We start from the raw sequence: 23,856 nt of genomic DNA, 5'->3' as shown, positions 1-23,856 counted from the left end.
CTCCACACGTTGTTGCAGAGATTGACGTCACAGATTTTCTGTGTTGGCATGATTTACACCAATCATACAAACATTTCTTTTCTCCAAATTAATTTGTAATATTGCTGATGTGTTTATTTGAAATTTCATTTGCGATTATAAGAAGGTCTAAGTGGTGAAGAGTCGAAGCTGTCTAATCTGTCTGAAGGTTGTAAGGGGACAAAATGTTGTTAAGGTCTAAGCTGTCTTTGGGGTCTTTTTGGGTCTTTAGTGACTTTGGGGTCTTTTAGCTCTTTGTGAGTCTTTGGTGACTTTTTGGTCTTCGGGGCATTTTCGGTCTTTGGGTTCTTTTGTGGGTCTTCGGTGACTTTTGGGTCTTTGTGGGTATTTGGTGACTTTCAAGTCTTTGGGGGTCTTCAGTGACTTTGGGGTATTGTGGGTCTTGGGGGTTTTCAGGGTCTTCAGTGACGTTTGGGTCTTTGGGGTCTTTTTGGTATTCGGGGTCTTTGGTTTTTGCAGGGTCTTTGTGGGTATTCGGTGCTTTTGTGGGTCCTCGGTGACTTTTTGGTATTCAGGGTTTTTGGGGGTCTTTTGGTTACCATGGTTGCTCTGATGGTTACTGTGCCCAAGGAGTTGCTGTAGCTGTGTCCAATAAGCTGAATCCAATGATAATTGAGGTAACACCGGTCAACAAGCGTATTATGAGACTAAGGATTCGTCACTCTTTGGGTGTCATTTCCCTGGTCTTTGTTTATGCTCTGACTGAGGCGAGTGATCTCACCGTGAAGGACACATTCTGTGCCACTCTCGAGTCTGTGGTTGATCAATGCCCCAGGCGAGATACTCTTCTAGTCTTGGGGGATTTCAATGCATTGACTAGAACTGATATAGATGGTTTTGAGACATGTGTTGGTCCCCATGGGTCAGGAACTATGAACCAGAATAGCACCAAGTTCCTTGACTTTGTAAGAAGTCGTGGACTTACGGTGGCTGGTTCACAGTTTCAGCGCCCACAGGCACAACGCTGGAGTTGGTATTCCAACACTGGTGATGGGGCAAAGGAAATTGACCATGTGCTCGTTGATGCTCGCTGGAGGATGATCCAGAATTGCATGGTCTACCGGAGTGCTCAGTTCCTCAATACTGACCACCGGCTTGTGATAGCAACTCTGAAGTTGCAGCTTAAATCCGGGAGAATGGTACCATCCCAGCCGAGGCTGGATGTTGGTAAGCTCAAGGATGAGAGGGTAGCTAAGGAGTTTGCAAACAGGCTGAGTGGGAATTTGGGGGGTCTGGGTGCTTTGGTGAATCCTGAAGAGCTGTGGAGTGCCTTTTAGACCACCATCCTTGATGTCGCCGGTGGATGTCTTGGAACTCACCGGAGGGCGAAGAAGAATTTGGTCTCTCAAAGGACACTGGATACCATTGAGCAGAGTCGCAGGGCCAGGCTTAATGGCAGAGCTGAGCTGTTCAGGGAGTTGAGGCATAAAACTATGCGCTGAGGGACAAGGAGGCCTATTAGCGAGGAATCTCTGAGGGGGTAGAGCATCACCTGTGGTCACGTGATTCTCGTCCTGCTTACAAGGGAATTCACGCATTGCGTTCCTCCAAGCCCATCCCTTGGTGTTCTGCAGTTAGAGCAGACAGTGGTGGGCTCTTGACAGAGGAGTCTGAAGTGAAGGGCATTTGGGCCAGTTACTTTGAGCGGCTGTACCAGGCTGATCCACCAGCTGTTCAGTTGGATGCCAAGGGTGTTACTCTCCTTATTGCTGAACCTCCAATCAGCTGTGATCCACCTTCGTTTGTGGAAACACAGGCTTCGGTGGACAGGTTGAAATGGGGTAACGTTCCTGGGATATGTGCCATCCATGCTGAACTTCTCAAGGCTGGTGGAAATGCTGTACTCATGTCGTTGCATGCAGTTCTGTGCTCTGCCTGGAACACAGGCATCATCCAAACTGATTGGAAGGAGGTGCCTTGTTGTCCCTCTCTGGAAAGGAAAAGGTGATCTCCAGAACAGCAACATCTCTGAGGGATGACGCTGCTGTATGTGCGGGGCAAGGTCTTTGCTCGGATAATTCTTGATAGGGTTCGCCACCATCTGCTTGAACACCAGCGCCCAGAGCATTCAGGCTTTACACTAAAGAGGTCAACGATTTTTTCCTATCCTTGCTCTTCGGTCCTCACCAAATGCAGACAAAAGTTTTTCGGTCAGAGCTGCTTGCAGCCTACGTTGAGCTTTGCAAAGAGATTGATTCAGTGAATCTGGATGCCCTCTGGAGGATTCCTGGTCTTCGTTGGGTACCATCAAAACTGATCAATCTGATATCTGAACTATACTTTGGTACCGAGAGTGTTGTGAGATGTGGTGATACCATCCCCGACATTTCCAGTTGTTACTGGAGTTTGTTGGGGTGTACTGGCCCCCACACTCTTGGGGGTCTTCGAGGTGCTGAATGAGGAGTCTGAGCTGCTGGTATTACGTGTTTCCTGTGTCAAAACTAAGATCCAGGCTTTCATTGATATCTTGGATGTTGCTATCTTGTCTGTACCTGTTTGTGGTGAGGCTGTTGAGGTCATGGAGAGATTCAGTTACCTTGACAGTGATACTCATGTCTCTGCTGGCTGTGAGCCAGAGGTCATTAGATGTCTGGGTCGGACCTCTGGATTCATGGATTCACTGGATCATGGGGTGTGGCGCTGTGTCTGTACCTGTGCAGGAGGATGAAAGTCTGAGTCTTCAGGTCCTTGGTGCTTCCAGTCTTGCTCTACGGATGTGAGACTTGGACTTTGACCAGGGATCTGACATGGAGACTTGATTCCTTTGGTACCAGGTCTCCGGAGAATCCTTGGCTATCGCTGGTCAGACATTGTGTCCAACGAGCGGTTGCTGAGAGAGTCTCAAATGAGATTTTTTTTTTAGCTGCCGCAGTCCGTGGGCATCGGTTGTGGCTGTACGGACACACAGCTTGTTTTCTTGATGCTGATCCTGCTTACCAGATTCTCTCAGTCAGGGAGCCTTGTGAGTGGAGGTGGCCAATGGGTCGACCACGTGCCTCGTGGTTGTCGCAGGTTGATCAACACCTCTAGGAGGGATGGCCAGACGGAGGCCCCTGGGGTACTGGCGGAAAGTGGACGCAGTGATGCACTGCTCCGGCGCATGCTCCCATACCTGACCTGACCTGGGGTCTTTTGGTAGTCCTTTGGGTTTTTTGGGGACCTCAAGGACTCTTCGGGTGTTGGGGGTCTTTGGAGGTCTCAGCAGTCTATAGGGTCGAAAGGTACATTCCAATGGTATGTAAATCATGTACATATGGTCACATGACTGGAAGGATGTTGAGGTCGTGGAGAGATTCACTTACCTCGGCAGTGATATTCATGTCTCTGCTGGCTGTGAGTCAGAGGTCAACAGACATCTGGGTCGAGCCTGGGGAGTCATGGATTCAATGGATAATGGGGTGTGACACTGCCGGTACCTGTGCGGGAGGACGAAAATCTGAGTCTTCAGGTCCTTGGTACTTCCAGTCTTGCTCTATGGATGCAAAACTTGGACTCTGACCAAGGATCTGAGACAGAGACTTAATTCCTTTGGTACCAGGTTGATTTTCCATTCACAGACATCAAGTCAACCGGACTGTCGATAGCAGGGTCCACATGTCCTCCCTTTCTTGAAAATGAGCAATACTGTGGCTTGTTTCCAAAACGTGGGTGTGTATATTGTTACGGGAATCCGCCGCATTCGGCATGCGGACGACCGTTCTAGCCAAATCGCGGTCGCACGCCCACCGAAGGCCGCAATCCAGTCGTGACCTTCCGGACCAACCCCAAAATTCAGTCACGGATGCCTTAACGCATCATTAACTAGCAAATTTTTCTGTCCACGTGCTACAGGGTCGATCGCCGAATTATCGATGTACCTAATTATTTGCGCGACAGAAGTACCAGGAGTTTATACCTCGACGGGACCTGCACGAAAACGAGCCGCTTAAGCGGCTCGTTCCGTATGCGAGGCCGAGCGGTTATATATCGCCAAGTCCCGTCGGATGAGATTATTACGTTTATCGGCTTTAATGAGCCAGTTAATTCCCCGAACGCACCATGGCAGTCAATGTGAGGAAAGGGACGCAACGAGCAGGTTCACGTTCAACAATCGGTATTTATTTTTACACGTAAGCAGTCAATGAATAGGGGGATATGGGGACAAGACACGAGCAAAAGCCGACAGCCGATTACTATTTCATTTACAGCACGCACTTAATACAATTCTACTTCGAGGGACAAGGCGCCACAGACTTTCATACAAAAACCTAAGAAAGAAAAGACAGGCTCGTAAGCCTTCAATATTCCTCAGAGCTGGGATGACTGAAGGGGCTCCGAGAGGCCGGGCCGGTTACCTTGCCGTCCTGGTGGCGACTCGATGGGCTTTTGTTCAGCGACCCTGGGTCGCTGGCTTCTCGCTGGCTCGTTGCCAACGCGGCAGCGGTTGTAATGGCGGCTTGGTTGGTCCAGGGCCTGGCAGCGCGCCCGACTTTCCACGGCCGTCTCCCCGACTTGGTTGGTCAAGGGCCTGGCAGCGTGCCCAACTTTCCACGGCCGCCTTCCCGACAACTCCAACGAACTCAACTCCACCGACCAACAACTCCGAACGACTCCTTTCCTCAACTCAACTTCCGCTTTCAACTCAACTCAACTGCTCAACTGCTCCCAGGACCAACTGCTCTGTCGGCATCCCAACGTGGCTTTTTATGGGGTCCGGGGCATTCGCCCCTCCCTTCCCGTTACGAGGGGGAAAATCCCAGGAGTGATCGGGCTTGCATCTTTTTTAGTAACCGCCATCCCTGTTTATGCCGTTCTGAGGGACCCGCCCCAACCGTGGATCCTGTTTTTGTCCCAGAATACCGGGGCGGAAGTTGTCGAGTTGTTATTTTCGGAGCATACTGTTCATAACGGACGTGGAGAATGTGGCTCCTTTGGCAGTGTTTGTGGAGATGGCGTAGTTGTAGAGATGTTGTTTATTTGAAATAAAAGATAGAACAGAATAACGGCTAACTCAAAGATTCACAGCCCGGCACACGAATAATTACCTTTATACATCGGTGGGGAAATCTAACCTGGAACACACACTTATCGAAATAACTGATCTCTGGGGAACCTGAATGGTGGTTTGCGAATTTCCACCACCGTAACACTACCCCTTCCCCTTTTTACAGACTCGTCCCGATTCGTCAAATTTTCATGTGTAAGTTCTCCCCTCGTAAATCTTACCTTTGGATCCTTGAGTGCGACATTTGGTGTATTCGTGTCCCAAAAGTAAATAACCTATGGGCTGTGTAACTAACTAAACAAACTCACTCATACGGACGACTTATCTAAAATTGCGGCGCTACGACAAACATGTAGGGGGAGCAAAACTTACGTACAATTTTACCTTATGCCTTAACCTTATAAATTTTACACTAACCATGGCCCAAGACTGATGGACTCTGTGGGGAAAAGGGCATGGAAAATGTTAATCTTATATGTGAGGGTGAGCGCTCCGCAGCTGAAGGTCGGATGTCTTCGGGGCCTGTTCAGAAGGCCCCGTTGTCTGTCACAGAACCTTTTTCATGTCTTCAGCTGCTGGAGGCAACTCACCCTACCCCAGCATGCCATATGCCATCCCACAGGCCATTTGAAGAGGGTAGCCAGGCTGCCCAAATGCAGTCTCTGGCTCGCTATGCAGGAACAAGAAGGTAGCCGGCTGCCCAATGTAGTCCCAGGCTTCCCCCTTGAAATGAACAGGAATGGATGAATGATGCAAAACACTATGCACGGGCTGCTCAATGCGGTCCCCGTGGTGTAGCTGCCTGCAGGGCAGTCTTTGCAAAACGGGATGATCCTGGCGCACATGGTGATGAATGAAACGGGCAAACGCAAACAAGGGTAGCAGGCATGGGGTCAAGGCAGAGGCAGGCAGACAAGGCATGGCGAGGCAAGGCCGGAACAGGCCGCTGTAGCACAACAGGCCAGCAGGTGAAGCTGGCCAGCCTCTGGTCTCGTTCAATGAGGTTTGTGGAGGGAGTGCGGTGGTGCCGGCTGCTCTGAAGGCGGGCTCGGACCGACCCTACTGTCTCACCCCAACCTATCGCCTTTGCCTGTCTCTGTCCATACCCACTCCCTTAGTTTGCTCAACAAACAAATTTAGCCCTATCTTATTTTATTTTCCCCTTTTATAATTTCGTCTCCCTAACCCCCTTCATCGTCTTTGTCCGGCTAACCTACCATGTCACCTCGCCTACTCCCAACCCCTATGCTCCGCTTCCTGGAGGGGAATAAAGGAGAACTAGCGTCCTGTCTCGAGGCTCAATGAAACCTCAGAATGGCCTCCTCAGATCTCAGCGATCTTTCACCATGGTGAGTCCAGCGGCCTACCGCGAGCGAAGGGATGGATGGTGCGGAGGGGTACACTTCCCTGTCTACCCTACTTTTTATTGGACTTGAACTACCCTGCGGCTTTCCAAAAGCACCTGTCGCTTAAACTATTGGTTCTACCAACCAAGATTCCCATCGCCTGTGTTGGTGTCCTCACAAATTTGGGCCTTGCCCTCAAATTTCCCCTCATGCCCTCACACGGTTTCGTGGCTCACTTGGCAGGAACTACCCTCTGCCGATTCTCCAACCATGGCACCCCCGGGCTCTGAGACTGTCTCCGAGCCAACCAGCTCCCTATGATCTGGGCTGTGCCCACTCTGGCTACGCCCCCTCGACGCTCACGTTGCAGGCTGGCACCACGGGCCCCTTTTCCCCGGGAGCCCATGCCCACTACACTGCCCACGTGGCCATTGGCGCTCCGGGTCCCGCCTCATGCGGGCCCACCCGTGCCCACTACGCTATCCCAGCCCCTCTTGGGCCCTTGGCCTACCGCGGGCGTTTCCGGACCGGATTTCACTTGCGTAGGCGCGCACGTGGCGGCCTCGTGTGAAGCATGTCACGGACCTCGCGCGCGCTGCTGTGCGAATCCGGCACGGTCCTCGAAACAGCTACGGCCGCTACACGGCCCTTGTCTCTTGTCTGGCGCCATCTAAGTTGCCATTCAACGCACGCACTCCCACGTGCCATGACGCTTACACACCTCGCCATGACACTCAGACACGCGGTTGCGTTTTCCCGCATACCAACCGCCATTTCCCTCTCATACCGCTCTCTCACACACACTGTTCCTCTCATACACCCTTTCACTCACGCGCGCCATTTTACTCATGCGCGCCATTTCGCTCACACTATGCGTACGTTTCAGCACACATTTTGAAACCACACACACCGGGACAACCAGACTGGGGATTCGCGCCACCACAAGCGCTCCCGGGGTCTCCATACCCCCCAAGCTCCGTGTGTACCCGTTCACACCATGCATCCCCTCTAACTCGTACGGCGCGACCGAACCAACCTGGTCGCGATCCGTTTCAAGGGGGCATATTCCCTCCCCTCGTTCCTGGAGGAGGCTATCCTGTTGCTTGCACCGGGTCGCAACACATTCCGCCAGCTCACCCCCATTGTCCTCCACTATCTCTACCTGTGTGTGCTCGTCTTTCACCCCGTCCAGTTCACCCTCTCTCTCCTGTTTCTCTGTTTCCGTTGTCTTTGTTGTTCTTTTCTCTGTTATTACTTTTAATTCCTGTGTCGTCTCCTCGTATTTATTAGTTTCTCCCTGTATTATTCGCATCTCCGTCACCATCAATTTGTCCTGCGTCGTCACCTCCACGTGTCTCGTCCTACACGTGGTGACGGCGTCCCGCGTCATGACCTCACCCGTCCCCTTTGTGGGCCGGACACAATCCACACTCCCCCCCAGCTCGTTCGCTCCAACACATGGCACCGCCATTTTGTGCTCCACCGTCCGCGCTTCGTCGCGTGCAATCGCCATTATGCCCGTCTGCAGGCCTAACCCCATGCTCTGCATTTCCCCTCACAGTGTTTACATATTTTCATCCATGCCGCCCCTCATCACATCCATCTTGTTTCCCATTTCCTTTGCGTTTTCTTTCATTTTGCTTTGCATTTGTTGCGCATTTACATCCATTTTGTTTTTCATGCCATCCATTTTATTTTCCATATTTTGCATCATTTTCATCAACATTTCCCCCAACCGGTTGATGTCAGCCGACTCCGACGAAGCCGATTCACCTCGTTCAGTTGTGGTTTCGGCTGGAATCGGGGAAGGATTTTGACGGGGGGTTAGGCCTAACAGCGCTGGCTGCCAGGCCCTTGACCAACCAAGTCGGGGAGACGGCCGTGGAAAGTAGGGCGCACTGCCAGGCCTTGGACCAACCAAGCCGCCATTACAACCGCTGCCGCGTTGACAACGAGCCAGCGAGAAGCAAATACCCAGGGTCGCCGAACAAAAGCCCATCGAGTCGCCACCAGGGCGGCAAGGTAACCGGCCTCTCATGCTCTTTCAGCTGAAGAAAGCTGCATAAAGCAACCAAGAGAAGCTACACAGGGTAAAACCCTTTGCCATTTCAAACTCCACCCGAGTTTCTCTGCAGCTGCAGCCATTCACATGCATTGCATTGATGGTTGTTTCATCACTTACCGGTTTCATCACTTATCGGTGAGTCATTAACAAGTGCATAGATAAATGCACACCACCGAGGCTCCCCAGCAGGTATCGCGTGCAATGCTAAATTGCAATCAATATATAAGTAATCGAAGGGCACTCTGGAGAGCGCATACCTCCGCCATTTAATGCCTGAACCACAAGAACATATCGGTCCCAATACATTTTTGAAATGTCATGCTATACAGTACTGTTGTTTTTGACCTTATCTCTCAATGGTGAAGAATCACTTAAAAATTAAATAATTCTCGTATCCAGATCTGGATCTTCACAAAAATCGAATCAATTCTTCCTTGTCACACACCCAACCTGTTCACCAAGTTTCTTCCAAATCCGTCCACTTTTTGAGATATTGTGCTATATATCGTTTTTATCCCTATCTCTTAATGGTGAAGAATCGTATTAAAAATTCTAGTAGTCTGATCCGGATATTCACTTTTTTTGAGGTCCTCTCCACATACAAACACAAACAGGCAAGACAGGTGCTGCTGAAGCAGTTTCTTCACAAGATTTATACTCGCTGGTTTGCCATTGCCTTCCCAGCGTTGTTTGTCTGTGCTCTATCGTTTTCAATGCTGAGCGACTAGCAAGGAAGCACAAACCATTTTTTTTTAAGTCTGGTATGACAGGGTCCGAACCGCTGACCCCTCAGACTCGGAGCAGATGCTCCAACCAGTATGCCACTGAGTCTGGTAAATATATAATAAATGCCCAAACTTTGGGTACTTTTCATCTTTATGACATTGCTCCCATGGCAACAATAGTTAGCCAGTCCGCCGCATAGCGGAAGATGGAGTTTTGCAATCACTTGTGTGTGTCTGTCCGGGCCATAACTTGTTTACCATTTGAGTTTTTTGTCATCTAATTTTCAACCAAGCTCTATTATGAGAATATGGAGAGACAAATTAATTATTTAAAAGAAAATACTTTTCATTATTATTTTTACTCGCAGAGTACTTGCCCTATGGGTGATCTGGTTCCAAGCATGCAACACGTTCTTCTAACACATACCTTTATCTGGGCGGTGTATAGGTAACTGACAGCTCTCTGTAGGCAAAAAAACCCTGAGGTTACTTGTATGAAGCAAAAACATACATACTGCTTATAATTCAAAACACCTCACAGCATCGGAAAACGTGGGGGCAGGAATACTGCACTGTGAATGGTGGAGACTTGTAATACCCTCCCCCACCTGGAGGCGGTGCGACATGATGCACATTTACATGGAGAATTTGCGTCAGCCCTTCTCCCAAGACCACCGGCAATGATAAAAACACTCCTATATTTAATTGGGGTCATGCTAATTCAATGTAGCAAGCCAAGTCTGGATGTAATCATCCCAGAACTGTAGGAGTAGCATGCCAAACAAACCAGGGTCCATGAATTATAGTATGGATTATTATTGGTATTGTAGTGATTTATATTATAGTATTGGAACCAATTATAGTATTGATTATATGGACTCAATTGAGAATAAGAGATTGTAAGGATGATGTCATCGGTGAAGTAGAACAGCCATGAATGTTTTAATCAAAATCCTTGTTTACCATTGAGATTCAGTGTGCATGTCCAGGCTGTAACATTTTTACCAATTGAGCTTTTGTCATAAAATCTTCAACAAACTTTTATGATCAGATTGTGGAGAACACAAATTCATAAAATGTACAATTTAATTTATATTTTACATTTTTTTTAATAAGCTGTCGTTTTTGTCAAGTTTAGTTTGAGTGCAAAACTGATGCGGATGGGCTTTGCATTTTGGGATATTCTTTTTTATTATTTAACTTTATATATTTTTCTCATTCAAGCATATTATATTCCTGAAATTACAGGTATAAGGACTGGATTTGAACCTGTAGCCATCAAAGTCGACCTTTTCTCACCAAAACCAATTAATAATCTTCAAAAAAATGGAAAAGGAAGAACTTTAATTTACACCAAATGCAGCATTAATAATGCTGGCTTGAGGGCAAAAATTTGTTGCATTTGTTATGATGATGGAGACTGCAGGATTGGATTCAAACTTATGGGGACAAACCTTCACTTGCAGTGCTCTCAACATGTATTGTGAAGTAGCTTGTCACTCCCAGAAAAAACTTGAACAGTTGACCTCTACGCAACAGGGAATTGCACTCAGCCAGATGGGATGTCATGAGAGCAATATGACATTATTGTATCAACATTTTTCAAAGAACAGGAGCTTTTGATGATTATGATTATTTGATGTTACTAATGCACCTGCTCCCATATGGGAGAGGCTTGAAGGGTGATGTTATTATCCTCTCTGGCGTATATAGATTAAAATAGATCTAGGATCTATGTGTTCGTCTGTGGGGGGGACACGATAAGCATATAATGCTTTCTGCCCTTTCAGTTTAGTGTTAAACAGCAGTAGTGACTGTTTAAAAAGGTAATCATACGTATTTGTGGTTTATAATTTTTTTTTAACTTCTGGTAGTGGTTCCCGCACGAAACGCCACAATAAGCTATTTATATATGGTAACATTTGTCCAAGGAGGAAAAACCATTTGTCCAAGGAGGAAAAACCCCTTCAGAGGGTGAGATATTATTAGCATTAGCATTGTTTTGTAATGGCATTAATATTATGAGATTATCATCTGAGTCGTCATTATCTCCATCATCGAAGGTGGACAGAGGTTGTTTTCACTCAATTCTGTCTGTGAACAGGATATCTCAAAAGGTTGTGGACTGATTCGGACAAAATTTGGTTTTGAGGTTTGGTGTGTGACTAGGACAAAATTAGATTTTGGTGAAGATCCAGATCCGAGAATTTTGAAGTGATTCTTCACCATTGAGAGATTGGGTCAAAAATGATGTAAAGCGTGATATCTCAAGAAATGGTGGATGTATTTGTTGGAAACTTGGTGGACAGGTTGGGTGTGTGACGAGGACAAATGTATTCGGTTTTGGTGAAGATCCAAATCTGGATATGATGTTTTTAAAGTGATTCTTCACCATTGAGGGATGGGGCCAAAGACGATATGTAGCACGATATTTCAAATTATTGTGGATGAGTTGCCAAAACTATGGATGGGTCGGTTATGTGACGACAAGCCAATTCGATTTTGGTTCAGGTCTGGATCCAGATCCGGCCAATCAGTTACTTTTGTTATTTGAAGCGGCCTTGGAAAAACGCCGTGATTAGCTATTATCACCTTAACATGGATTTCGCTCAAGGCGGAAAACCCCCTTGAGGAGGGAGTGGAATGAAGTATAACCTCCATCATTGATCCTTAATCTTGTCAAGTTTGCTTGAGATTGGATAAGTAATGTACAAAGAAATGTATCGTAGACATTGTGTTTTTTAGTACGAGACAATCAATCACCCAACTAATAAAAATCCTCTTTCAAAGTAAGTAAACCTTTTTCAATGAAGTAACAAGTTTGGGAAATAGCATTTGGACTGAAAGTAAGAGCCTCCAGGGACATTAATTGTTCAACAACATTTAACATTCAGGATGCAACTGAAGGACCGGTGTCACAACACGGTTTGGCCATTTCTTTATTCGGTGCATTTCATCTTTTACATACTTCCTTGATGGCGAAAAGAAAACTGTAATTATAATTATTTATACATTGACATGTTAGCTTGGAAAAATAAAAGCACAGCAAATGTACAGTAGAAAATGTTTTTTTCTTTTTGACAAAACGATGACTATTTGCAAAACCGATTAAAAGTCAAACCGTTGTAAAGTGATAAATGTACAAAGTGAGTCACTTGCATTAACAAATGACGATGGAAGGAGCAAATGAAACGTATGCATGATGATTTAAAGTGCAGATTACATACTCCAAAAAACGATTATGTTCTTTTTTTTTTTATTGTTTTGAAAACTTTTTTTTTTTTGTTGCTCATGCCAAATTTCTAATAGACATGCGGTTTATATGAATGTGGATAAAATGGATGCTAGCGTAGGGGGCGGTCAAGTCAAGCCAAGCAGAAATGTTTTCTGACTGGTCAATCATGCAGAACGGCGGGGCTCGGGGAACTGGTATATAGGGGCTCGGAGTGGTTTCGAAAGATTTATTATACTTTGTTTAGTGATAATATAACACTTTACAGCATACACTTTATGCATACAAAGGGCAATCTGCATGCACAAGTCTATAACAGGTTAACCTGTGGTTGAATATTGTGCTTTCTTTCAAATATAGTTTCATATTGAGGACAACTGACTGTGTGTGTGTGTGTGTGTGTGTGTGTGTGTGTGTGTGTGTGTGTGTGTGTGTGTGTGTGTTTAGGGGTTGTCGTTTTTGTTTGAAAATACAACAGGAAGTTGTTTGTTTACCCTCTGAGGATGTTGTTGTTGGACAAAATAAGCAGCATTGAAAACTTTTAACTTTTATTCTTACCTGATAATTTGCTGTGGTGTTCTGTTTGCGTGTGATGTTTACGAAGACATTTCACAACTGAAAGAGAGTAAAATCGACTCTTATCTAAAAAAAACCCATCACAACAGAGCTTCAAATTCTCTGTGTTCCGCTTCAACATCTTATTTCCTTTTGACCAATCTTTCAACACCAAAATTGTCATGTTTAATCATCGTTTATCGAATCCACAGAATTAGTATTTTTCTCCAAGAGAATAGCAACAAGTAAGTTGACCGATGGTATTGAAAATTGATACGAGTTCATAACAAATGTTATCTGTGATTGTCTTTTAAGGCATTTTCATTTCTTTATCCAAACGTTTTTGACTCGAGGCAACTTGTAAAGAGTTTTCAAACATTATGATGAGAGTCTTTTACAGACGTGTTGCATTTCGATGATTTCACTTTTGACATTTCATCGATGGCAGGCTCAAAGGAAAAAAAAAACTGAGTTCAAAGTTATGAATAATGCACGTTTTCGACAGCTGTAACACAAGGATAACTGAAAACATCGACATTCAAATATTGGCATTTAAAATCGTACAAAAGGATCAGGCATTACATGCAGCAACAGAGGTTTAAAACGATGCTAAACATGAAGCTTGTTTGCACAATTCGAGGTATGAGGAGTGTATGAATGCTTTTGCAAAAACAAAAAGTGCCGTGTTGGTTAATCAAGTTCGCCGATTTGTACGAATCGTGTTCTGAACTTTCATTTCCAAACAGGTGATCTGAAAACTGAAATTGTTGATTGGTGGTATGGAATACAAAACATGTCAGGTGTAATGATTTTTGTCAGTGCTTTATTTATTTATTTATTTATTTATTTATTGAGTCCCCTCAAGTGCTCCTCTTATTCAAACGTTCATGGGGGAAGAGGTGAGAGATGGATGATAAACCAATGTTTTATGTTTTAAATAAATTATGTTTTAAATAAATTATGATAAACCAGTGTTGCGCATTTTACTGCATATGTTTCTTTGCCATATGATGCGGCATTCAAGTATATTAAGATAACAGTTTGTGTGTGAAGATGATTATTTCAAATGTGCTTGTATGTTTTAGTGGATTTGTATGTGCAAATGGGTTTTAAGTCCATAATTGCTGTTATTTTTAATATTGGTCACTCACGTAGAGGCATTGCGGATTGGCGGTTTGTGCAGCACACAAGTTGTCAAGAGACGAGACCGATGGCTTATTATGGCAAAATTGATTCTAAGGGTTATACCACACTATTTGAGGTCCCCATAGTGTTTTTTATTTATTTTAACACTGATGTGCTTGCGACCTTGCTCTGAAGAAGGCATGAGGGAATTTATAGCCCTCTGTCGATTATCATTTCAATACGACTTCCTCATGACAGTCCCAGCAGAAGGGACACTAAATGGCCACGTCAACCTGGCTTTAGGTGTCCGACGCGACAATTAATCAGTTGATATTGTGCAAAGGTTCTCAGCAATTATATCGATATATTAATGACGGGATAAATATTATATGCAATAATTAATTTCAACGAGCGTACCAACTTCTGTTCCGCACCAAGTTAATGTGTCTAATTTGTTTGGGTGTGCCCCGATATTGGTGAAAATATCTTTAGTATACTGTATCGGATCCAGAAAAAGTATTAAAAACTCTGAGTTGAGATTAGTTTTGCATCAGCACATGTTTGATGAGCGTTTTTATTTATTTATTTGTGTGTATCTATTTATTTATTGAAACGGCAAGTGTGTTCGGATGATATAAAGCTTTGTGGCATGGATGATGGAAGGTGAAAATTGTTTGGTTTTATCTCGAGGGTTGTTTTGATGAAAGATGAATTGTGCTGTAATTGTACTGAATTATTCGGAAGTGAGTATGTCGGTCATGTATCAAAGAAGCTTGCATATATTATTGCTAACTCTCCTTTTTTAGTTCCATAAACACCTCCACAAACCTAGATTTCGGAACACAAAAAGTCATCAACATAGTACGTCTTAACATGTGATTTCTACCTTAAGGAAAGACATTTTTAATTGTATCTTGAATAATTGCTTTTTGTAGAACTGTCATTTGATCACATTGAGTTCGACTGCTTGGTCTGTTGGTGTTATGCCATCTGAAGCCCTGGCTCTTAATTCATAGAACTCCAGGATCAAATCCCATACAACATTTGTGTTCTCTGATGGGATTATGCAGCAGTGGCGCACTTGTATATTTGAGATCTCTAATCTGTATTTGATTTCTGGCCTGGCTATAAACTGGCAGATTGGTACTTTGCAGGTAGGGTGTTGCACAAATGAGTGCGCCATACCTTAGATGGATGTTAAGTTGGGGACTCATCTGCTGGCATTGATTGGTGGACGTTAAGGCTCCATGGTGTCTTTCGATGAAGAGTAGGCGAGGTATTGCTGGCACCCAGGACAAATTCCAAAGTCCTGCTCTAATCAACAGGGGAATTGCATCAGTGGCACAGCTATGGCCCTTAAAAATGTTGCACATCTTTGGGCCAAACTTTTAATTCCTGGACCACTATCCATACAAGCTAATTAACCACGTGTTTGTACATTGTCAACTAATGTCCTTGTAATTTATGTAAAACTATGCTGCTGTCCTTTGTCTTTCTCCTGTCTGTGATTTTTATATATAAGCAACTCTGTGGGCCTGAGATCAAGGGGGGAGGGGGGGGCTGGTAAGACCTTTTGTCAGGAATCACTGGAGCATTAAATCCAGGAAGGAAATCTAGGGGTTGATCCAAACAAGGATACACAATGAACTTTGGCACAGAAGGAGGTCATTCGGCCCATCATGCCTGCGCTGCACCAACCCCAGTGTCCATCATCCATCCACAGACAAACTACATACTAGTCTGGCCAATATCCCTGAACTCCTCTATCTTAAATGCATCCAAGTACCTATTTAATTCCAATTTAAATCTATCCATCCACTCCCATTACCTTTTAGGGGAGAACATTCCATGCATTAACCACTGACTGGAAGACCATCCATCTATCCATTGGGACCATACTCCTGTGCAGAGTATCGGTGCTGTCAAAGCAGTCTCTTTTGCTATTGGGCACAATCCTGGATGGGTCGCCACTCTGACACAGGATACTCAAATGGCTCAATCATCTCAGCAAGCTGGTACTCATTTTGCCAACCTCGGAAGGATTACAGGTTGAGTCAAACCCATGTGGTATTAATTCAATGGCAAAGCAGGATTTGAACTCAGGACCCAAGGATCCCAAGCCCACAACCCTAACCATTAGGCCAACACCAGCCATAATGAAAGACCCCTGCCTTAAAATGTCCTCTCATCATCTTTACTCTCAAGCTATAGCTCAGGGTCCTAATGCTATCCACTCTGCTCAAAAAGTCTACTGCACCTATCTTGTCTACACCCTTCATTATCTTAAACATCTCAATCAAATACTCTCATAATTACCCCCATTCCAATGTATAAAGTCCTGTTTCCTTCAACCATTCCTCCCAGCTTGGTGGAGATAGCCATGGAATCTATCTCGTAGCTTGATGCTCTACCCTTTCTATGGCAGTGATATCCTTCCTCAGATGCGATGACCAAAATGTAACACAATATTCTCGATGAGGCCTCACTTAATTCCTCTACAGTGTTAACTCTACCTCCTTTTGATTTATAATTATCCCTTATGAATATAACCCTGTTAACTTTACCTATAGCTGCTGTCTGGCACTGTGCTGTATGCTTGCCCTCCCCCAACCACTCATATCTATTACCATGAACACCACCCCCAGATCCTTCTGCTGTCATATGCTCCACCACTGCCTCTTGTATTTTATAATCCATATTTTCATTATTATTACCCATCCCCAGCACCTAACATTTGTTTGTGTTGAACTGCATCTGCCAATCTTTTGCTAAATATATTGACTTGTCTCGACTTTCCTGAATCTGATCACACATCCTTACCCTCATTTCTGCTATCTACTTTACCTCTAAGCTTTGTGTCTTCTGCAAATTTAGGAAGCTGACTCTGTACCTCACTATTTAAATAATTGATGCAAATTATGAATAATAATGGTCGCTTGACTGATACCTGAGATATCCAGGAACGTCCATCTTCTGAGCTAGACATCCTCACACTCACAGCCACTCTTTGCTTCCCATCACGAGGCCAATTTTCAAATGAGTCAGCTACTCGAGAGACTCTGCAAGCCTTCACCTTGGCAAACAACCTCCTATGTGGTATCTTATCAAATGCCTTCTGAAAGTGAAGATGCACTACATCCACTGCACTTCCTTCATCCACCCAGTCATAAACTACTTCGTAGAACTCTTAATGAGATTTTAAAACATGATCTTCCTTTGGTAATCTGTGCCGATTGCCTTTAATTAGTTTGGAATTATTAAAATAGTTCCCTATCCATTGCTTAATTAATGTCTCTAACACCTTTCCCACAAATTAAGTCGAGCTAACAGGTTTGTCGTTTCCCAATTATTCTCTGGATCCTTTCTTAAGTAACAGTGTTACATTTGCTACTCTCCAATCCTCTGCGTGCCCATAATTACATTAGGTGCCTCTGCTCAACCACCCTGGACTCTTTCTACCACTACCTTTGTACCTCACTGTAATATAATGACTCTGCACGCTACACATTTGCTCCTGTAAGGTTGCTCATTTCTCCGATATTGACCGCCCACTCATTAACTTTACCCAATCTGAAACTCCCAAATCACTTATCATGTACTCAAAGTTTGCCTTGCTAAAATCCAATAACCTTACACCACTATCCCAAACATCTCAACAATAGAGTTGTGCTTACTATATTGTGGTTGCTTGTCTCCAAATGCTCTCCGATGTCCACCTCCTCCACCTTATTAGGATTGCTACTCAATAATAGGTCCAACACCGTACTCCCTCTCATAGGCTTTTCTACCAACTAGGTCAAAAAGCAATCCTGGACTCAGTCTCAGAAATCCTCACCTGCTCTGCCTTTTCTCTGTTCCTCGACCTAATATATCCCTGGCAAGTTAAAATCCCCCATAATCATTGCTCTTCTGAATTATTCACATATCCCTATTTCCTGCTCGTCCCACACACCAGGAGCCCTATAAAAGCATCCTTCAAGTATCTCACTATTCCTGCAATCTCTATCCATACCAAATCCTCCACATTAATTCCTTAATGGCATGCCTTTCTCTTGAAACAATACTGTCTTTCAGAATGCTACAACCCAGATTGCCACATCTCCTCCATTTTATCTTTCCTATCGTACTTATATAAACCCTGTAGCCTTTAATTCCTGTCCTTCATTTTGATTTCTCAGTAAACCTCATGTCACTTGCAGCAAAATTATTACATACCCTTTGCCATCCATCCTTGTTTCCAGCTCTTACGTCTTTCCATTCAAGCTCCTGGCATTTGTGTATAACAACAGTTCAACCTTTCCCTTCCATTCACCATTCTCTACCACCCCAAACCTCCACCATATCCTCAGTCTCTCTACTTTACAAAAGTCCTACTTTCTTTTTCAATAACTGTCTCAAATCTTGCCGCTCCCCCTCTGTTAAGCACACTGTCACCTGACCACACATACTTATTATTACCATGCAGACATCACATATTCACAAACCCAACCCCCTCTCCTCTACATCACCACTCCAACCACTGGTTCACATCCATTGTTCCACTACAGAAATCTGCACTGACTCCCAACCTTGGTGGAATCCCTGAACAAAAAAAAAAAATCACTTCACACCCCAAATCCTTCAAATATTTCCCCAAAGACTCATACCTACTCTTCAAAGGTTCCAAACAAACACCCCCCCTCACACATCGTTACTTCCCGCATGCACCATCACCAATGTCATCCAATGTTCCATCAATACCCCCAACACCCCCCTCCCTCTAAAATGCACAAAACTCGATTTTTCATATCCCTGTGATAAAATGAAGTCCACATATTCAATACCCTCATCCCTGACAATAACTATGTCCCTGGTCACTCTCCTTCCCCATCCCACCTGACACCCACAATCATGAACACATGCATGACCACCCCTATCATCTGCACTCACTTCAATTATTACACCTGCATCCATACTCATTATCTATTCTAACAAGAATCATAACTGTGACATTCCCCATCATATCAGACAATTTTGAATTCTGTAAACCTGGACATTTGAGTAACACTCAAAATCTTCCAACCCACTCTCCATTGGATAAAATGAGTCATATGACCCTCACCACACCTCATCCTAACTAACTACCAGAGAACAATGAATTTAATCAATAGGATGTTGATTAAGGATTGTTAACTGTCATGGGAAGCAAGCAGAAGCTGACTTTTTGGGGAATTGGCACTTCAAAGGGTCATGTTTTTTGTTTTTTTGGGTCCTGCCAATGAGCTAATGTCCAAAATATTAGCTTGTTGCCTCCCACAGTGGTTGTCATACATCAACGTTCTGTATATTCCAGACATCATTCTATCTGTCCACCTGAGAAGGTAGACACGACTTCACGAGCAAGACTACCTTGGCTTCCTCCACTCCCATGATCAGCATGTAGCTCTTATTGGAATTCATTCATCCCCTCTCTCTGGCAAGATTAGAGTGCCCCAAGGCAGTGTTTTGGGGACATTCTTGTTCCTCATCTTCATCAATGATCTTTCTGATTCCTTGGTAAATCTTGCTTACCTCTTTGATGATGATTCCACACACTCATTTAATTTCTCATCCTTCAGACAAGTAGACAGCAGCCCCTTTCCTCTCTGCCGACCTTGATGGAATCAGGAGCTGATCCAACACTTGGAATGTGTATTTAGACCCTGAAATCTTACACACTCATCCTATCTCTCCGAAAGGACTGCCTGGCAAATCCTCCCATCTACTTCCTAAACAAACCACTTGAAGAGAGGTCAAGTCACTGAAACTCTTAGGCCTCACCATCAGCCATCATCTTCCTTGGACAGACCATATTTCGACGATGGCCTCCAAAGCCAGCCACCGACTTGGCTTCTCCATCGTGCAAGGTCTTTCCTTGGCCAATCTGAACTTTTGGCAACCTACAAGGCCTTCATTTTCAGCTTGATTCAGTACTGCACTCTCCTTTCGACTGATTCCCCTGCCTAACACCTTGCCTTATTGATGCCGTGGAAAACAAGGCCCTCAAAATCATTGGTATCTCTCGTGATGAAGCTGAGTGTCTAGGCATGTTACTCTCACATCACAGAGATGTTGGTAGCCTCTCTATAGTCTACCGCTTTCTTTTTGGTCTTGCACTATCTTCCCTTTCGAAACTGTCTCTCCCAGGTTTCTGCAAGGTGTACACAATCTCTCTGTAACCCTCTTCTTGTTAATCTTCCAAAACCCAGGCTCACTGCTCACCTTCACTCATTTGTTCCTCTTTTTCTCTCGCATGTGGAACCAACTTCTCCAGTCTGTTCAGTCCCATTCTTCCCTTCATGGATTCGAGACATTTCACCACTATCTCGGGTCAATCCTCATCCATACGCACGATTTATTCTTCCCTAAATGGTCCCATTCCAAAGCACTCCCATTTTACAGGTTACTGTGATCCCCCACTTTCTCCATCACCTTTTTTCATTTGTTGTCAGTTGGTTTGTTCCTTTTCTGTTTCATCCCTGCTTTTCCCTTCTTGTTGCGTTGCAGCTCGTATGCAGCTTGTCCACCCCAACATGCCCTTCTCCACCTCATCTTGATCTCGCTCTCACTTCCACTCTGCTATTGGTGTTTCCACCTTTCCATTTTGTTCCATTCCATTCTGCTCTACATCTTCTATGAGCCATGTATACAAAAAAAGCTTTTCATTCAACTGCCGGAGACTTGATTTATGGGGGGAAAAAAGTTGAAAATGTAAAAAAAAATTTCATCGTCTGTCAAAGTTACAAATCCATTTGACTCAACCGAACTACATATTCCAGTCCTATCTCTTTGCAAATGTTTTTCTCATAGTTTTCTTGATATTCCCTCCCATTCAAATGTGGCTGATTGGTGAGTATTCCCTTTGCTTTGCAATGTGATTGGCTAAGCTCTACAATGTGATGCTTTCCTCATCTTATTTGCCCTCGTTATTGGAATAGTCATAACTTACACAATTGTTGCCAGCTGCACAAGCTCACTTTGCAATAATGTGAACAGTTTGTAACACAGAAATAAAAACGTGAATGGATTGTGACGACTTAAGAAAAGCATAGTGCAGATTTGCTGGTTTTGTGTGTTTTTTTTTTTTTGTTTGTTTAGTTTGTTTCTGATAGAGTACTGACACGTTGCACACAACCCAGTAAACCTCAGAAGATTGCATCAGTCATGTGTACGCCAAACTTTGTGGATTGAATCCATGAATCGTCAAAGTTTTCCAGAAGCCAAATACAGTACATCCCAATTGTGGGATTTATTTAATCTCGAGAGGTTGCTATAGCTTCATTGCTTGCATTGTGAACTGAGAAGCTAGTCCAATGGATGCTTTCATGTCTGGAAATTAAAAATTAGAGTCCGCACTTCGTAAGTGTGTGCAGTATGATCTCCGGAGAATGTTGAATTGGAAAGTGTTAGAAATGTGCAAGTTGTTGAACAGACTTATGGCAAGTTGGCATGTTGAATGCTTAAGGTCACTTTCATCTGTGACGTCTCAGTTTTTGTTATGTACAAATTGAGATATTTATTGTGCTATACACCAATATCTTTCAGACTAAATGTATGGTAATTGTAAGAAACGCAAGATGTTTACTCCGTATAACTTTTGGGGAAAAGACGATAAACCAAACTTGATGGGGGGGGGGGGGGGAAACAACCAAAAAAAACCACGATAAACCTGTATTTGCCTCTTGGATGAGACAAGATTTTGGGTTTGGAAGCCCTGAGCACACCAAACATGAAAAAAGTCAGGAGTGCAGAGCCACAAATCATGTGTGGCAGAGACATAAGACCACAGGAACAAAATCCTGAAGCATAGCTTCACTGTGGTGATTGATCATTAGGTCTCTGGAAGGCCAGGGTCAGAGGAGTGGTGCCGGAGAAGCGGCATTCTGCTCGCTGGACTTGAGGGGTTTCTTCCTGGGAGAGATTGATGCCGCACGCTGGGAAACACACCAGCATCGTGTTCGACACGTGTTACACTCATGTCTACATCACCCACCATTAAGGGTTCCTGTTCCGGATTGACGTAGGCCGGATAACTTGTCCCTTCTAAAGTTTGTGGTGAGGCATAGTCCACTGCCAAATCTTTGAACTTGCACCTGTCACTTGGATCTGGGTACACTGGACTCTGTTAGAAAAGAACAGACAAGAATGGGTTGAGATTGAATGAGGTAAACACAATATAATTTATCATACCATTTGGTGGCTTTAAAAAATAAAACTTGAACGATACCATCTTTATCTGCTATAGATATTGGAGTGCAGAAGTTAAATGGAGAAGTTAAGAAAGCAATTTATCCATTAAAGGAGCATGTTGGGTGTTGCAAGCATGATTTGTGCAAATATATGGTGGTGGTAACCCCAAACCAATAATTCGAAATCTCACGTGGAGATTTTCTCGACCAATCGATAGTGAGGTATGATTTCATAATCTCGTAAAATATGCAATGCCTTTATTTAATCCTTAAATTTCAACGCTTCTACATTTAAATAATGCACTTGTATTTATTTATGGAACCCCTTGTATATCTACATTTAGTCAATGTTCCGCAGGGTTTATAGCACATGTATCCTGTACATCCAGTAATATTTTCATCTCTGAAATCGCTGGTGAGATTTTCCAAAAATTTGACGGCTTCCTTTTTGATGGTAATTATTACCTCCACCACTGAAGGTGGGTGAAGGTTGTCTTCACCCCTGTCTCTGTCTGTCTATGCACAGGTTATCTTAAAAATTAGACTGATTCGGACTAAATTTGGTGGAGACGTCGGGTGTGTGACGAGGAAAAAATTATTCGGTTTGGTTTTGGTGAGATATGGACCTGGAGACTATAATTTTACTTGTGTGTGTGTGTGTGTGTCATGTTTTTTTTTTTTTGTGGAGTTCCACTGGAGCTTTCTGATATGGAGTGTGATGCAACAAAATGATCGTCATGATCTCCTGAGTTGATGAGGCTAATTAACTACAAATAACCTGGAAGAATTGCCATGTTTTCAACGCACGTCATGTTTAAGGTGTATGGAGCAGCTTATTAGGTCCTTCCATGGCATGGCATTCTAAAACAAAAATGATGATAATATTGTAACAACTCGTACTAATATTAACAACGATTAATAATAATGAACGTATAATCCCCACCCTGGTCCAAGCTCGTTTAGGTTTGGTGAAAGGCAAGCTAACATTCAAGCAGTCCAGCAAGCTGGTATGCTACAAGGTCGTGAAGACCAATGAAAATTTGGTTCAATGGAACAATGGGCCAACTAGCATCTCAAAACGTTGTGGATGGATTCAGACTAAATTTGGTGGAGAGGGATGTGTGATGAGGACGAAATGGTTAGGTTTTGGTGAAGATCCGGATCTGGCTAGTATAATTTAAGTGATTCTTCACGATTGAGAGATGTCGCCAAAAACGATATGCATAAATTTCAAAAATGAGGGCAATACCCCCTTGGGTGCTCACCTGGTAGAATAATGACACCGAGGAAGAAGTCAACGTGGGACGGAATCAGCAAAATGAACCAATGTTAAAGTTATGGGCGAGTTATGACAAAACAAGGTGGATGAGTTTGTTAGGTGACATGAACCAAAATCCAATTGGTTTGTTCTTGTCCCGACCCATATCCTTCCCATCAGTAATATGCAAAATATAAACTCTTCAGCATGGCGGAGATATGCGTTCTACTGAGTGCCGTTCTAGTTACCCTCACCATAGGAGAGGGTATTGCATTTGGGTGCGTTTGTCTGTTTGTTACTTGCAAAATCGAAGATTTTCA

General features: G+C 44.0%; 1 protein-coding gene across 3 annotated transcripts in view; it reads right to left on the bottom strand.

Annotated features, from left to right (window-relative positions):
* Positions 1–12,388: 12,388 nt before the first annotated feature.
* Positions 12,389–23,856, bottom strand: part of LOC147029638 (voltage-gated inwardly rectifying potassium channel KCNH7-like) — a 415,871-nt gene continuing 404,403 nt past the window's right edge. For all 3 annotated transcript variants that reach the window (XM_085872840.1, XM_085872838.1, XM_085872839.1), the window contains exon 16: positions 12,389–22,211. In XM_085872840.1, coding sequence (XP_085728966.1) covers positions 21,921–22,211 — 291 coding nt within the window. In that variant the 3' untranslated portion in view covers positions 12,389–21,920. The remainder of the gene's footprint in view (positions 22,212–23,856) is intronic.

This window comes from Eptatretus burgeri, chromosome 3 (assembly GCF_056783735.1).
Source record: "Eptatretus burgeri isolate ZD-2024b chromosome 3, Ebu_testis_v1, whole genome shotgun sequence".
NCBI lineage: Eukaryota > Metazoa > Chordata > Myxini > Myxiniformes > Myxinidae > Eptatretus > Eptatretus burgeri.
This window is presented reverse-complemented; position numbering and strand designations above follow the sequence as displayed.